Below are 14054 nucleotides of genomic sequence, written 5' to 3' on the forward strand. Positions count from 1 at the left end.
GAGTTTGTTGATATTTATAGGGGTATTAGGAGTGTAACTGACCCCATAATCCGTGCCTATATGAGGGTTTAGTCGCCCCATTAATCGGGTATAATGACCCACTTAAACCACTCCCCAAATCGTGGGTGAACAGCGGTTTTCTTAAAATCGTATGGATCGCGTTTGAGCAAGTCAACGTCTTGACTTGCGTTCTAGGTATGATCCTGCGTCTAAATGTAGTATCTGGAGTTGCGTTTGCAGTGATATGGAGCTGCGTTTGCAGCGATATGGAGCTGCCTTTGCAGCGGATGTAGAGCTGCGTTTGCAGCTATATGGAGCTGCAGATATAGTGATTGCGTTGACTTTGTAAATTACTTGTGTTTCAACTGCAAGTATGAATTCTGCATCTTGGTTTGAAGAAATCATTGTCTTATAATCTCTTCTTGATCCATAGGAGAATCCTCTTATTGCAGCCTTCCTTTGTCAAAACTGTCGGTCGAAGTCTGATAGGGGTCAACTATCTATTATGATTTTTAGACAGCCTACAAATACTTATAATTTTGCTAATACTTTTTTGCATTCCACAAGTTGAGTTTCAAGCCTGGTAAATGAATTCATACAGGATACACACAATCATTCCTCTTTTCTATCTCATCATCTATTGTCCAAGGCTTTAGGAGGATAGGTCTGGAACCAAAAAACCAAGGGCCAATCTCCAAAATGCTCCTCATATCATCCATGCTTTAAACTTGAACAAGAAAAGACCAGGTTTGAGTAGGCAAACTTCAGGAATTGCCAGATTTCCCTAAACTTTCAAGACATAAGTTTCCATTACTTTGAATTTGGCATTTAGTCCCAAAACTTGTCCAATAAATGAAGATTTCCAAATAGAACTTCCTTCATTCCATTCCTCCTCATCAAAAGTTACTGAATCTTCAACATTTGGTGGCACATAATTCAGACTGAAGCCACTCCCAGGTTTCCTATTATCTGCAAAAAAGCTCACCTAGCTTTTCTTGGCGATAACAGGATCTTGAGGATTATTTATGGAATCCTAAGGAATCCTAGAAGATTCTAAAGGAGGAAAATCAACTTTATTTGCATTAAGAATTCCAACATCAGTTCTATCTTAAGATAAATTCTCTACAACTTCACTCGCTTGTGAGATTTTTCCAGTAGAAACCAATGGAACAATGACATATCTCAGAATCGATGAAGAATTCGGAATAAATTGTGGAACATGATCTAAGATCTTAATAGAATTATCAGCACAATGCTTAGATGAGGAATTTGATAATTCATTCTCCAAATCAAGATCGTCAGCCCAAGAAATTCTAGATACAGAGTTCAAGAACTTACAGGATTGGGTTCCTATCATCATTGGAGTACTATGAGATTGATTAGCCTCCACAGAGAAGGTGCTAGAGTTAAGAATATCCGCCATCAATACCTTCTTCCTCTCTCCTCTAGGTCCAGTTGATCCCATGACCTCTAGATCCAAATCTTCATCTTCTTCAGCCAAGATTGTATCAGATTGATCCCTACAAGAATTCGAAGCTTTTGATCCTATATTGAAGATCTTATTGCTATTATCTCTCCTCTTTCTTGCCATCTAAATCCAAATTTTCCTCAGCAGGGGTGCATGTTAGCAAGGCGTAGATCGCCTTCTAACATGCACCATGAGCGCCGCTCCTTTTTGCAACTTTAGAAGTTTGGCTACGTACAACAATTTTCAAAGACAAGGAAGTTATGAAAACTATAACTATAAGTAAATAAATATACATATTGGCTAACAAATAAAATAGTTATGAATTTAAAGATCAAATTTTAGTGCAACATACATACACTTCTATGGAGGATTAATTCAGTTACAAAAAATGTTATTTTTTTAGTACATGGTATATATATGTACTTAAAAAATAATCTTTATATGTACATGGTATATGTACTAAAATATAGCTAAATTCGATAGGTCAGGTTGTTGAGAAATAAATCAAACTTAATTATATTTAGATTTCCAAAAATAAACAGTGTGTTTGACCTTTTGGGAATAGCACCACACTGATTTTAACAAGAAAGTTATGTTAAAAGATATATTAATTAATTAATATAATTAAAAATCCTATTTATCTAAAGAGTTGGCTATGTAAGTATATTAATTAATTATTCTCAATTAATATGCAAACTTCAAATTTTAAAAGATAATATTAATAAGATAATATAATAACATAAATACAATATGTTAATCTAACAAATGTTCTAATGTACAATAACAAAATTTCAAATATAATGTAATCTAATAATTAAATATAAAAAGATTTCATCAACTTTATGAATATTGAAGTTATTTTGAAATTATTGGAATGGTAATCTATGTCTTTATAATAATATAAATATGATATTCATACAATTTTAAGAGAGGTATTGGAAGAGTTAAATTTATTTTTAAGGTTTGTTAAAAAAAAAGTGAGGTGTGGAAAAATGGAGGTATGTACATGCTTGGAAAGCATGAAAAGACTATAAGATAGCGATCAGGAGATGTAATTAATTTTGATAGTACATTCGTAAGTGAAAGATCGGGCATGGATATAACAGCAAAAAATTAAATTAAAACCATACTTAGCACGGCCTAAAATACTAATAAATACTAAGAATGAAATTGAGCATACACTATGAAATTGAACATATGCTATTTAGTAATATACAAGTCTTAATGATTTTCCAATACATATAATTATACGTCATGCTTTCTACATAATCCACATCAAATTAGAATATGTGGAAAATAATGATCAAATTCATATAAAAGATACAAGCGGTGGACAGGTTAAGAATTATGATAAATAATATTTAAACATGTAGATAATAGACTATATATCTCTAATCAAAACCATACGCACATAAATTAAAGCCAAATGCAAATGATGAGGATGTTAGTATTATAAAATTCATTTTGTGAAAATATATGTGTGTAACATATGAAGAGTAGTAAAGAAGATATACCTTCCGTTAGATGAGAAAAATTAGAAAAATACTATAGTGCACATAACATGCTGTGAAATGCTCTAAGAAAAGAGCAAAGTACTAGTTGCAATAGGAGAAATTATAGAGCTATCATAGATAGAGATTTTCTATTTAAATTGTATTTCTCTCTTTATATCATTTAACCCTTTATATAAGCTTATGCATTATAAATACTTGACTATATAAATAAGCTAACTAAGCTAACAAAATTAAATAAGGATACTTTAATTGAACGTTACGGACATCCGTTAATAATTTCGTAACATGAACCATATAATGGCCGCACACGTTTCAATTTGTAATAATCCAAACGTTTGACCGACTCTTTAGTACACACATCAGCATTCGAGAAAACGACGCACAAAAGCACTCGACGATCGTGATAACTCCAAACTCCTCAATCAAAACCCCTCACATTTTTTTTCTGTTTTTTTATAATACAACTATTAGTATCGGAACTAATAAAAAATCTCATCTTTACGGTGGAACCCTAGAATCTCAGGCATGAGTAAGGCGGCGGCGGCGTTGGCGTTGGCGGCGGCAGCGATTGATCGTGAGAGGGGTAGGAGGAGGAGGAGGAGGGTGGGGCGGCGAGGGAGATGGTGGAGAGCTGAAGGAGCGATGCGGACGCGCGGCCGGAAAGCTTCACCGACGTGGCGAGGCGATGGGCGCTGAGATGAAAGCGGGGCTTGAGCGAAGATGGCGGCAGCAAGGCTCAGATGCCTCATCAGCTACGGTCGATCATCTCCCAATGGGTAATCGCTGTTTATTTTTTTATGAAGTATATATATACCTACTTGAGCTAGGCCAGCTGTAGTTTAGCTTACCAACAGGCGACTATCAACACCATTTTAAAAATCAAACCTAAAATAAATAACAAGCCGAGTAGATTGTGATCAACTGCAGCATGAACTACTCAGAAATAAAATTCAAATGATTTCATCATGTGTTTGAATTATATATCAGAGGGCCGATATTAACCCAACTTCGAATGAAATTCTGAATAATATTGGTTTTGACGGACATATTTTGTGGTAAATGAGATAAAATCCTTTGAACATTTTATTTCTAAACTAGTTCATGTGCTAGTAGATCACATCTACCAGTCCGGAGTGTTTCATTTTGGTTTTGATTTAAAATTTGTGGTTGGGTGGTATCCGGATATTGGATGTTATTTTTGGGTTTTGATTTTTAAAATTTGGTTGATAGTATTCCGCATATTGGGATGCTACTAATAGTAAGCCTAACTCACTATATATATATATATAATATATATATATATATATAATATATAATATATATATATATATGAGAAAGAATGGGTATCGCTTGGTAGCCAAGGCCAGGAAATTTGTGGCTTGGTAGTCGAGGTGGCATAATCCCTTCTACTCATTCAAATGGGTGACCACATCATATGGGTTGAGGGATGACACGAGGATATCACCGATTTGAATGAGTAGAGGGATTATACCACTCACACCAAGCATGAACTTTAGATTGGGTATGCTGGTACAAGTACAAAATTTGTGCCTTGGTAGTTGAGGTGCATAAATCCTCCACTCATCAAATGGGGGACACATTCCATATGGGTTGAGGAGTGCATGAGGATTATGCCACTATTTGAATGAGTGGAGGGGATTAAGCAGGCGCCCCGCGCCGGCCCCGCGCCCCCGCCGGGCCTCACTACCAAGTATAACTTTTTGACTTGGTACTAGCATACCATTTCTATAACTATATATATAGTATATATATATATATATATATTATATTATATACTTATATGAGAAATATGGGTATGCTTGTACTAAGGGCATAAAAGTTATGCCTTGTAGGAGTGTCATATCTCCCCTCCCACTCATTCAATATCTGGGAACCAACATTCACGATTGGGTAATGAGTGGAATGAGATGTGGACACATCACTACGGCGAAGGCAGCCAAATTTGTGCTTTTAGCCAGCATACCCTATTTCTGTCTCTTCCTCTCATCTCTCTCTCTCTATATATTATATACTATTATATATTATATATATATATATATATATATTATATATTATATATATATATATATACTATACTCGATAGTTTTGCTATATATATATATATAATATATATATATATATATAATATATAATATATATATATATAATTATTGAGAAAGAATGGGTTATGCTTGGTAGCCAAGGCCAGAAATTTGTGCTTTGGTAGTGAGGTGGCATAATCCCTCTACTCATTCAAATGGGTGACCACATTCATATGGGTTGAGGGAATGCACGAGGATATGCAACCATTTGAATGAGTAGAGGGGATTATACCACTCACTACCAAGCATAACTTAGAAAAATGGGTATGCTTGGTACAAGTACAAAATTTGTGCCTTGGTAGTGAGGTGCATAATCCCCTCCATCATTCAAATGGGGGACCACATTCATATGGGTTGAGGAGTGCATGAGGATATGCACTATTTGAATGAGTGGAGGGGATTATACACCCCTCACTACCAAGTATAACTTTTTGTACTTGGTACCAGCATACCATTTCTATAACTATATATATATATATATATATATATATATATATATAATTATATATATATATGAGAAATATGGGTATGCTTGTACTAAGCATAAAAGTTATGCTTGTAGTGAGTGTCATATCCCCCTCCCACTCATTCAATATTGGGACCAACATTCACATGGGTAATGAGTGGAATGAGAATGTGACACATCACTACCAAGGCACAAAATTTGTGCTTGTACCAGCATACCATATTTCTTCTCTCTCCTCTCTCTCTCTCTCTCTATATATATATACTATTATATATTATATATATATATATATATATATTATATATTATATATATATATATATACTATACTCGATAGTTTTGGAATAAATTAGGGTAATTATAATTGAGTATTTGTCATTTGCTATTGTGTGTGAGAATATGTTGAAGTTTTTGATGGGACAAAAAATAAACACATAAAGATTGTAACTTGAAAGTAGTTTTTTTAATAAGTGAATAAGGGTTTTGTTTACCAATATACTCTTCAAACTAATCCATATTTGCTAATTTGCTAGGGAAACCTAAGTATTTGCTAATTTAGCACCCAATTCTACCATAAAGAATTAAGATACCTCGAAGTAATGTATTTGAACATCTAAACAGCTAACAGAAAATTTTCAAAAAAGGAAGGAAAAAAGGGACATCTGACAATATTCCTTAACATAACCTTGGAGGGTATTTTAACTCAATATGGCAGAATTAGATGGTAAATTAAGAAATATATAGATTTAGGGGTAAATGTGGATGAACCCTTACTATAAAAGCAAAAGTGCATAATACAAAGATGTTTATCTCATAACAGCTTAATACACATAAGTATATAATAAGAACACAGTCACACAACAGTACATCTTCCTAGGAAATGTATGAGAAAAAATTCTGCAATATAGATTACTTCTGTTGGACCATTAACTCATACATTGAAAATAGCAAATGAACGAGAAGGTTTCCATCACTCCACAATTCCACTGGTTTTGTTGATCATTACGGATACTGAATATCCTCCAATCATGCCAAAAATTCAGAAACATAGTAGGCCAGGAGAAGATTCGAAACTGACTGAAAATTGATCCCCATACTTGTCTAACAAAGCAACACTCTTACTCTTAAAATAGGTGTTGGGATAATTTTTCTGCATTGAACAAAGAACCCAATTTTCTCACGCTAACACTTGCAAACTGGGAGAATAATCCTATAAAAAGAATGTTTTTTTTTTTGAGAAATTTTAGATTAGATGACTTTGATGAATGAGAGTTAATCCTTCAGAAATATTATAGTGCATGCAGCTTTAAAGCAATATGACCTGGTTGAAAGATTTTTTTTTAACCAGCATATTTACGTTGAAGTTCAATAATTTGATTAATTTGCTCCTACTTTTCGTAGAAATGAGGAAGGATTGTTCTATGCGTTGGATCTTGGAGGAACAAACTTTCGTTGTTTGCGTGTCCAATTGGGTGGAAAGGAAAGACGAGTTGTTAAAAGAGAAGCAGTGGAGATCTCCATTCCACCTCATTTAATGGTTGGAGGGTCTGATGTGAGTAAAGTTTCAGTACCTTTTATTGAAGGGTGTACTTTTTGTTTTCTGACCTAAATTGTATTAATTTGCTTGCAGGAACTATTTGATTTCATTGCAGAAGAATTAGCTAAGTTTGTGGCTACTGAGGGTGAAGATTTTCACCTTTCTGAGGGAAGGCAGAGAGAGTTTGGATTTACATTCTCTTTTCCAGTGAGACAAACTTCCATTGCTTCAGGAACCCTAATTAAATGGACGAAGGGCTTCAATATTGATGAAATGGTTAATTCTGGTTACTCTATTGATTCTATTTCTACATTTTTTGTGTTGATCTGAAGTAGTTTGGAGGCTGGTGTATCAAGAGGGCTTTGTCGTCTTCTAATTTTGCAGTTCAGCGCAAAAAATCAAATCTCTTGTTTACATATCGAAGACTGATGATACTGATGTTGACTAAAAATATGATGCATGTCCTTCATGCGGCCAGCTTCTATGATGTCATTTTTATGCATTTTCTATTCATTTAGTAATTGTTTGTATACATGTTATACCAGCTTGGGCAAGACGTTGTGGCTGAATTGACTAAAGCGATGGAAAGAAAAGGTCTTGATATGAGAGTAGCGGCATTAGTGAGTTCCTTAATATCTTTTAGGTTCAGAAAGAAAATTATGTTAGAGTGGATTATAAAAACACTTGACTGCTATCTTAATGTAGGTTAATGATACAATCGGAACTTTGGCTGGAGGCAGGTATCATGATGATGATGTCATTGCCGCTGTAATATTGGGAACTGGAAGCAATGCGGCATATGTAGAGAGTGTACTAGCAATTCCCAAATGGCAAGGACTCCTACCAAAATCCGGAGAGATGGTAAAGATTGAATATCATGCTAAACATATCATAATCATATTATATTCTTACAGTTAACATAACTTGGCAGCATATGACTTGATGATTTTATTTAGTCAACTAAAAGGCTCAAGTTCTGAAAAATTATTGGTTATCCTTCAGTTTTCACACTAAGGTGGTGTCAACTTTTGGTTAGGTTATTAACATGGAATGGGGAAACTTCTTCTCATCTCATCTTCCTTTGACGGAGCATGATCATGCGTTAGATGCTGAAAGCTTAAATCCTGGTGAACAGGTAGGCTTCCAGTTGTATGAGGCAGCCTGTTTCATGTTTACCACTTTAGATTGTCGCTGAACTGATCCATGGCATATTTACTATTTTTCTTCAGATATTTGAGAAGTTATTCTCAGGAATGTATTTGGGTGAAATTGTACGCAGAGCCCTATTGCAAATGGCTGAAGAGGCTGCCTTTTTTGGTGATGCCGTCCCCCTTAAACTCAGAGTTCCTTATGTATTAAGGTACCATTTATTATTTATCTATGACTCATCTCTGACTCATCTCAGAAAATCAATTTCCTGTGTCGTATTCAAGGTTTTAGTTATCAAGATTTTAATTTCAGTGTGATGCTGGACTTTGAGTTGTTGCTGGTTGAGTTTTGCTATTGTATTAATTGAAGTGAGAATTCAACTTTGAGAGACTTTGACCTTTTCTTCTTTGATTGTGTGTATGTGATTGTTCTTAGACAAATATTTTAGACAAGTTAATCAATTTTCACAACACACTCTCAATGTATAACTTGCAACACAGATTTGAATAATGATAATTACGGAAAGTAAAGATGCAACTTCAGAGATCACCAAAGAAAAGCACAACCACAAACATCGAAATTTTATAGTGGTTCGGCAAACCTGTCTTCATCCACTCTTCTCGATAGTGTCGTGGCTNNNNACTTAATACCGCGCTAACTTGCAACCTCAATTGAACTTTGATATTGCGGGAGCCTAGGGCTCCATTACACCTTGGTATTGCGGTAGTAAATTTGCTCCTTTACTCGATACTCTTCCAACATAACTGAGTCACACCTTGATATTAAGGGAACCAAGACGCTCTGTTTGACAGATCCTCTGAATCCTGGCCTCTGATCTCTAACACCCTAGAGAGCAATATAATCTCCTAACACCTGGGAGATAAGTCGTAATAACAAAATCTCTCTTTTCACAAAATAGAGATTGTTAAGCTCAATAAAACAATTAATCTATATTCCTGTATAATAATAGTTAATCATGACTAGAAGCACAACTCTCTAATCAAGATCCAATCCAAATGTGATATAAAATCAAATCAAACAAATAAGGATTGGTTAGAGAACAAAAACCTAACGAATTAGATGTTGTCGATCGAGATGGCTAAAACTACTGTGAATAATTGTATGAATTTTCTGTTGAAAAGCTTAGAAATTAATGCTCAAAGTATTGATAAGATACCATATATTTCACCCTTTCTCATTAACTTTTGCTCAATGAAGCACTGTTTATAGGCTTTTGGTGGGAGACAAGACTGTTATGTATCACGTATATTTTTCCCCAAGTCAAACCTATTTAAAATTCAAATTAGATCCAAAAATCAACTTAGAAAAGTAAGACTATACAAAATCCCTACATTTTAAATCCCAATCGATCGCTCGAGTGGTAGGTAGATCGAACACTCATCTGTTTTTATGTTTGTTTGACGTTTCACACACATGTTATTATGGTTTTTCTGCTGGTTCACTAAAATGGTCATTACTTGAGCCATATAGCTCAGAACTGACTTGATTTTATTGATTCATAATGGAATGGGTGGCGCTCTTATGTGGTTTAATGCTGAAATTAACTAATGTTAAAAACAGGAGTTCATTGAAAATACCTAAACATTTCAACGTAGTTGCATATCTTCATCGTAATTCAATTGGTATGTGTATTTCTTTCTTTTATAAGTTTGCTTTCATATAGTATGACATTAATAATTAGTCTTCTAATCTTGAAGCTTGTGCTTTTGATCATTGTACTTGAACACCTTATTGTGAAGCACTAAAGCTATGATGTCCAAACTTCATCACTTCATACTCCTGAAATACTCGGGAATACTATGCATACAAAATATAGTTCATTATCATTAAAATATTATGAAATCAAAATCATAAGTCAGCAAAAGTGTTCTTTATTTTCTGTTTGTTTGTTCCGATTTCCAGTAGGCCAGGATCTTGTATCTCCTTTTTTTTTTTATTGGTTTGTTTGTTGGGTCAGTGTCCAGGATCATGTATCATTTATGCTTAATTTCTCTCATTAGTTTTTTGGAACTGTTGCTTTTTTGTCTGATACTACTCTAATTGCTAATCTGTTTGAAGAAACGTTGCTGCTAGAGTTGCCTCAAAGTTACATTCTCAAGTTGCCAGCTTCTTCTAAGCATGCCGTAAGGCTTTAGTTTAAGTTCATTATTGTTATTTTTTCCTGGCTGGTCTGAAGTAGTTACAGATTTAGAATGAATCATTAGATGTACAAACTAAGTTGGGAGACATGACTTTATTCTAACATATCCCTCCAATGGGATGGTTGGTCAAGAAGAATGTTTTTATTTTAAACAGGACTAATAAATTATTCCTTATGAAGCTCAGAAAGGAGATCCTCTCTTCTGATGTTAACTGCTAAATCACCAAATATCCACTTTAATACCACTTCGTTAACATTCTCGATGGTTTATTCAATTCAGTATTTGGCACCTGAATAGAAGCTTGGACTCAGAGTAGTTAGATGTAAACCCATACGTTGTTAAAACTTTTTTTTTTTTGATACTTCTGAATAGATTAAGGTACCCTATCATTCTTGTTCAAGCTCTTAAATATCATTTCCCTAATTTCAGTGGGCTATATGTCGTTCAAATTGATTCTTTAGAGATTTTTGCACCTTATCTATAAGAATTGGCCTACATCCACAAAGAATGAGTACACACAAAGTTATATTGTCTTTTTGAATTTTCTTTGTTAACTCAGGATCCAATAAATTGACATAAGATAAGTTTTATCTAAAAGAATAATAAAAAAAACTCAGGTGTCATATCTTATACAGTGTCCACAACAGAGTTTGTATAGGAAATGTATATGCTTGAATTGTCATGTTCTTGTGAACTTCTTTTACCGACAATGTGAAGATTGTTCCATATATTATACCAGTTATGGTGATGAAACATTTTCCGCTGCTGCCTCTTTCGCAAGATGATAAACTTACTCCAACATAGCAAAAGTTCTTTTCTTTTTTCCTTTTCTTTTGGGGGGTAGGGGGGGGGGGGGTGGGGTTAATTTGATGGGTAGGGGTGGGGGGGGTGGGGTTAATTTGATAGCATGTATGTAGGTTCCATTTCTGAAATTGAGGAATGTGCAATTTGCAGGACACCTGTAGTATCTGCCATGCATCATGATATGTCCTCTAATCTCAACATCGTTGGTAAGAAACTGGAGGAAATCCTAGGGGTAAGTGTCTTTTTTTACTTGTTGAATCCTTCAAGTTCTCACTGAAATACTATGTAATTCTGGGGTTTGAACTTTGTCTAAATTTCAGATCACCAGTTCTATCGATACAAGAAAACTTGTCGTTGAGGTGTGTGATATTATTACAAAGCGTGGTGCTCGTCTTGCTGCTGCTGGCATATTTGCTATATTAAAGAAGTTAGAAAGGCACAAGGCAAGTGTGGACAAGCCAAGAACAGTGATTGCTATAGATGGGGCTCTTTTTGAGCACTACACCATATTCAACAAAGTCTTGCAGAGTACTCTCGGAGAACTTCTCGGAGAAGAAGCCTCGGATTCTATTATTGTCAAGCTTGCCCATGATGGGTCAGGCATTGGTGCAGCTCTCTTGGCTGCCACTAACTCTCACCACATTGGACTTTAGGGGTCCTAAGGTTTCTGAGACAATCCGGGTGTATATTATGATCTTCTAATTTCACCCTTTCATTTTCTTTTCTTCCCTCGGAGAAAAAAAGCTTGTACAGCAAGGAAGTATATAATTTTGCATTTAGCCACTCTTTACAGCTCTTTTTGTTTAGCAATCTTTGCTATAGATTGCCATTGCCTCATTTACACTGTTCCTCTCTTTCAGAGTTGTGTGATAACTGTTGCATCTCTAATTAAAAAAGTGGGGGTGTACTAAGCTTTTATATATTTGTTGCTGGCATACTGATTGTTGGCAAAAATTCTGTACCATAAACTGTAACTTATTCTATGAAACAGCACATAGTTAACACTTATACAGACAGTTGGCTCTTAGGGACAATTACCATGATCACCTTCTTCTTCAACCTCTGATGACCTCCTACTGCTCCCTCATTTGGAATTTGTTCTGATAAGTGGAGCTGTATTGCTCTATGCTGGACCTGATCAGTTTCCAGCATTCTTCTGATTGCACCCTTGCAAGATCTGCAGCACCTCCTTCATCGAAGGTCTATACGCAGGCAACGCCCCAGTACAACAGATACCTAATCTGATTACAGCCAGAATATCATCAAGATAAGATGAATCTCTGATATCTTTATCGATTACCTCTTGGAACCGTTGCCACACCCAGTAAGCTAGGCAAGCGTGCTCGTTGACGTAGTTTACTTCTCTGCCAGTGGTCAGCTCCAGAAGTACTACACCGAAGCTAAACACATCTACCTTCTCATTCACCTTTCTCAACCATCCGCTTTCTGCATTTTTGATACACAGCAGTCAGTAGATGAATACTGATCAAAACCAATGTTAGAAGCTATTACCTGGAGACATATAACCAAAAGAACCGGCTACCACAGATACCGACTCTAGCTCTCCAGCCTTCATTAGCATTCTAGCCAGCCCGAAATCCCCAATCTTAGCGTTAAAACCCGAGTCCAACAAGGTGTTGCTAGACTTAACATCACGATGCATGATTGGAGGAGAACAACCATGATGCATGTAGCACAACCCCTTGGCTGCTCCCACTGCAATCATCCATCTCATCGGCCAATCCCGTGACACAGATCGTCCTGAAACAGATGATCGGCATCTATGATGAAGCCACATGTCTAGACTCCCGTTTTCCTCATATTCATACACCAAAATTTTGGAGTCGGCACTCGAGATGCAGCGAAGTAACTTGATGATGTTGCATGTCGAATCGAGCCAAGGAGCTGAACTTCTGCCTGGAACTCCTTTTCCAGCCTTGCACTGTTACGGATTTTTTTCACAGCTACGGTGTCTCTGCTTTGGTTGCTGGGGGTGATCTTGTATGCTAATCCTCCACCTCCCCTTCCGATCAAGTTCTCATTAGTGAGTCCTTTCGCAATGTTGGACTTGTTGAAATTGCCCAAACGGTGAAAAGTTGTTATCGTCCATGCATTGACTACATTGCTGCGATTTCTTCTCGTGTATCCTCTCAAAATGAACGATAGGCCAAGAGAAATTATAGCCAAAAGGGGAAGCGCACCGAGAAGAACAAGTAACTCTCTAGAGGAACTCTTTTGCGAACAAATTCTGACATTTATTAGAGAACTTGAGGAGCAGAGATTTGGGTTCAAGAGAAAACTCTCATCATATACCGAGAGATCGCTGGAAGAGAGATTAAGGATGTTGAGCTTCATACTCCCCATAGAATCTGGAATTGAACCGGTTAACATGTTATCTGATAGATCAATTGTATTGAGGACCGCCAAAGATCCGATAACGGCAGGTATATTGCCAGATAGACTATTGCTGCTCAAATTTAGCTTTGTGAGAAATCTCAACGCAGATATAGAGCTTGGAATTTTGCCTGATATCTGATTGCAACCAAGAGATAGAATCTGGGGACTTGAAAACTTGTCAAGCTTAGCAGGTATTACACCAGAGAACATATTGTTGCTCGCTTTAAAAACCACTAAATCTGGCGCTGATGATGGAATATTTCCTGAGAATACATTATATTCTATATCAAGTAGTGTCAGATTTCGTGGTAAATTCTTGGGGAAAGCACCCGATAACGAGTTGTGGTGCATAATTACATTTGTTAGATTCACCGCTGTTGATCAGATGCCAACTGGCACTTCGCCATATAGGTTGTTATTCTGAACCGCCAGATAGCTAAGAGTTCGACGACTGCC

The 14054-nt window shown here is 35.9% G+C and overlaps 2 protein-coding genes across 2 annotated transcripts; one reads left to right on the forward strand and one right to left on the reverse strand.

The window, feature by feature from the left end:
- LOC109836738 (hexokinase-2-like) lies at nt 6931-12123 on the forward strand (the record flags this gene model as incomplete). The annotated part of the gene is made up of 8 exons (XM_020404731.1): nt 6931-7101; nt 7180-7362; nt 7632-7706; nt 7792-7947; nt 8123-8221; nt 8316-8446; nt 11352-11433; nt 11522-12123. Coding segments are annotated over 8 exons (1230 nt in total), but the record flags the coding sequence as incomplete, so codon positions are not given.
- Nucleotides 12225-13606, reverse strand: LOC109826877 (receptor-like protein kinase HSL1). Its single transcript, XM_020393897.1, is given in 3 exon segments — nt 12225-12647; nt 12714-13085; nt 13088-13606. Coding segments are annotated over 3 exon segments (1185 nt in total). The 5' UTR covers nt 13593-13606; the 3' UTR covers nt 12225-12339.

Source organism: Asparagus officinalis, chromosome 1 (genome assembly GCF_001876935.1).
Source record: "Asparagus officinalis chromosome 1, Aspof.V1, whole genome shotgun sequence".
Taxonomy (NCBI): Eukaryota; Viridiplantae; Streptophyta; class Magnoliopsida; order Asparagales; family Asparagaceae; genus Asparagus; species Asparagus officinalis.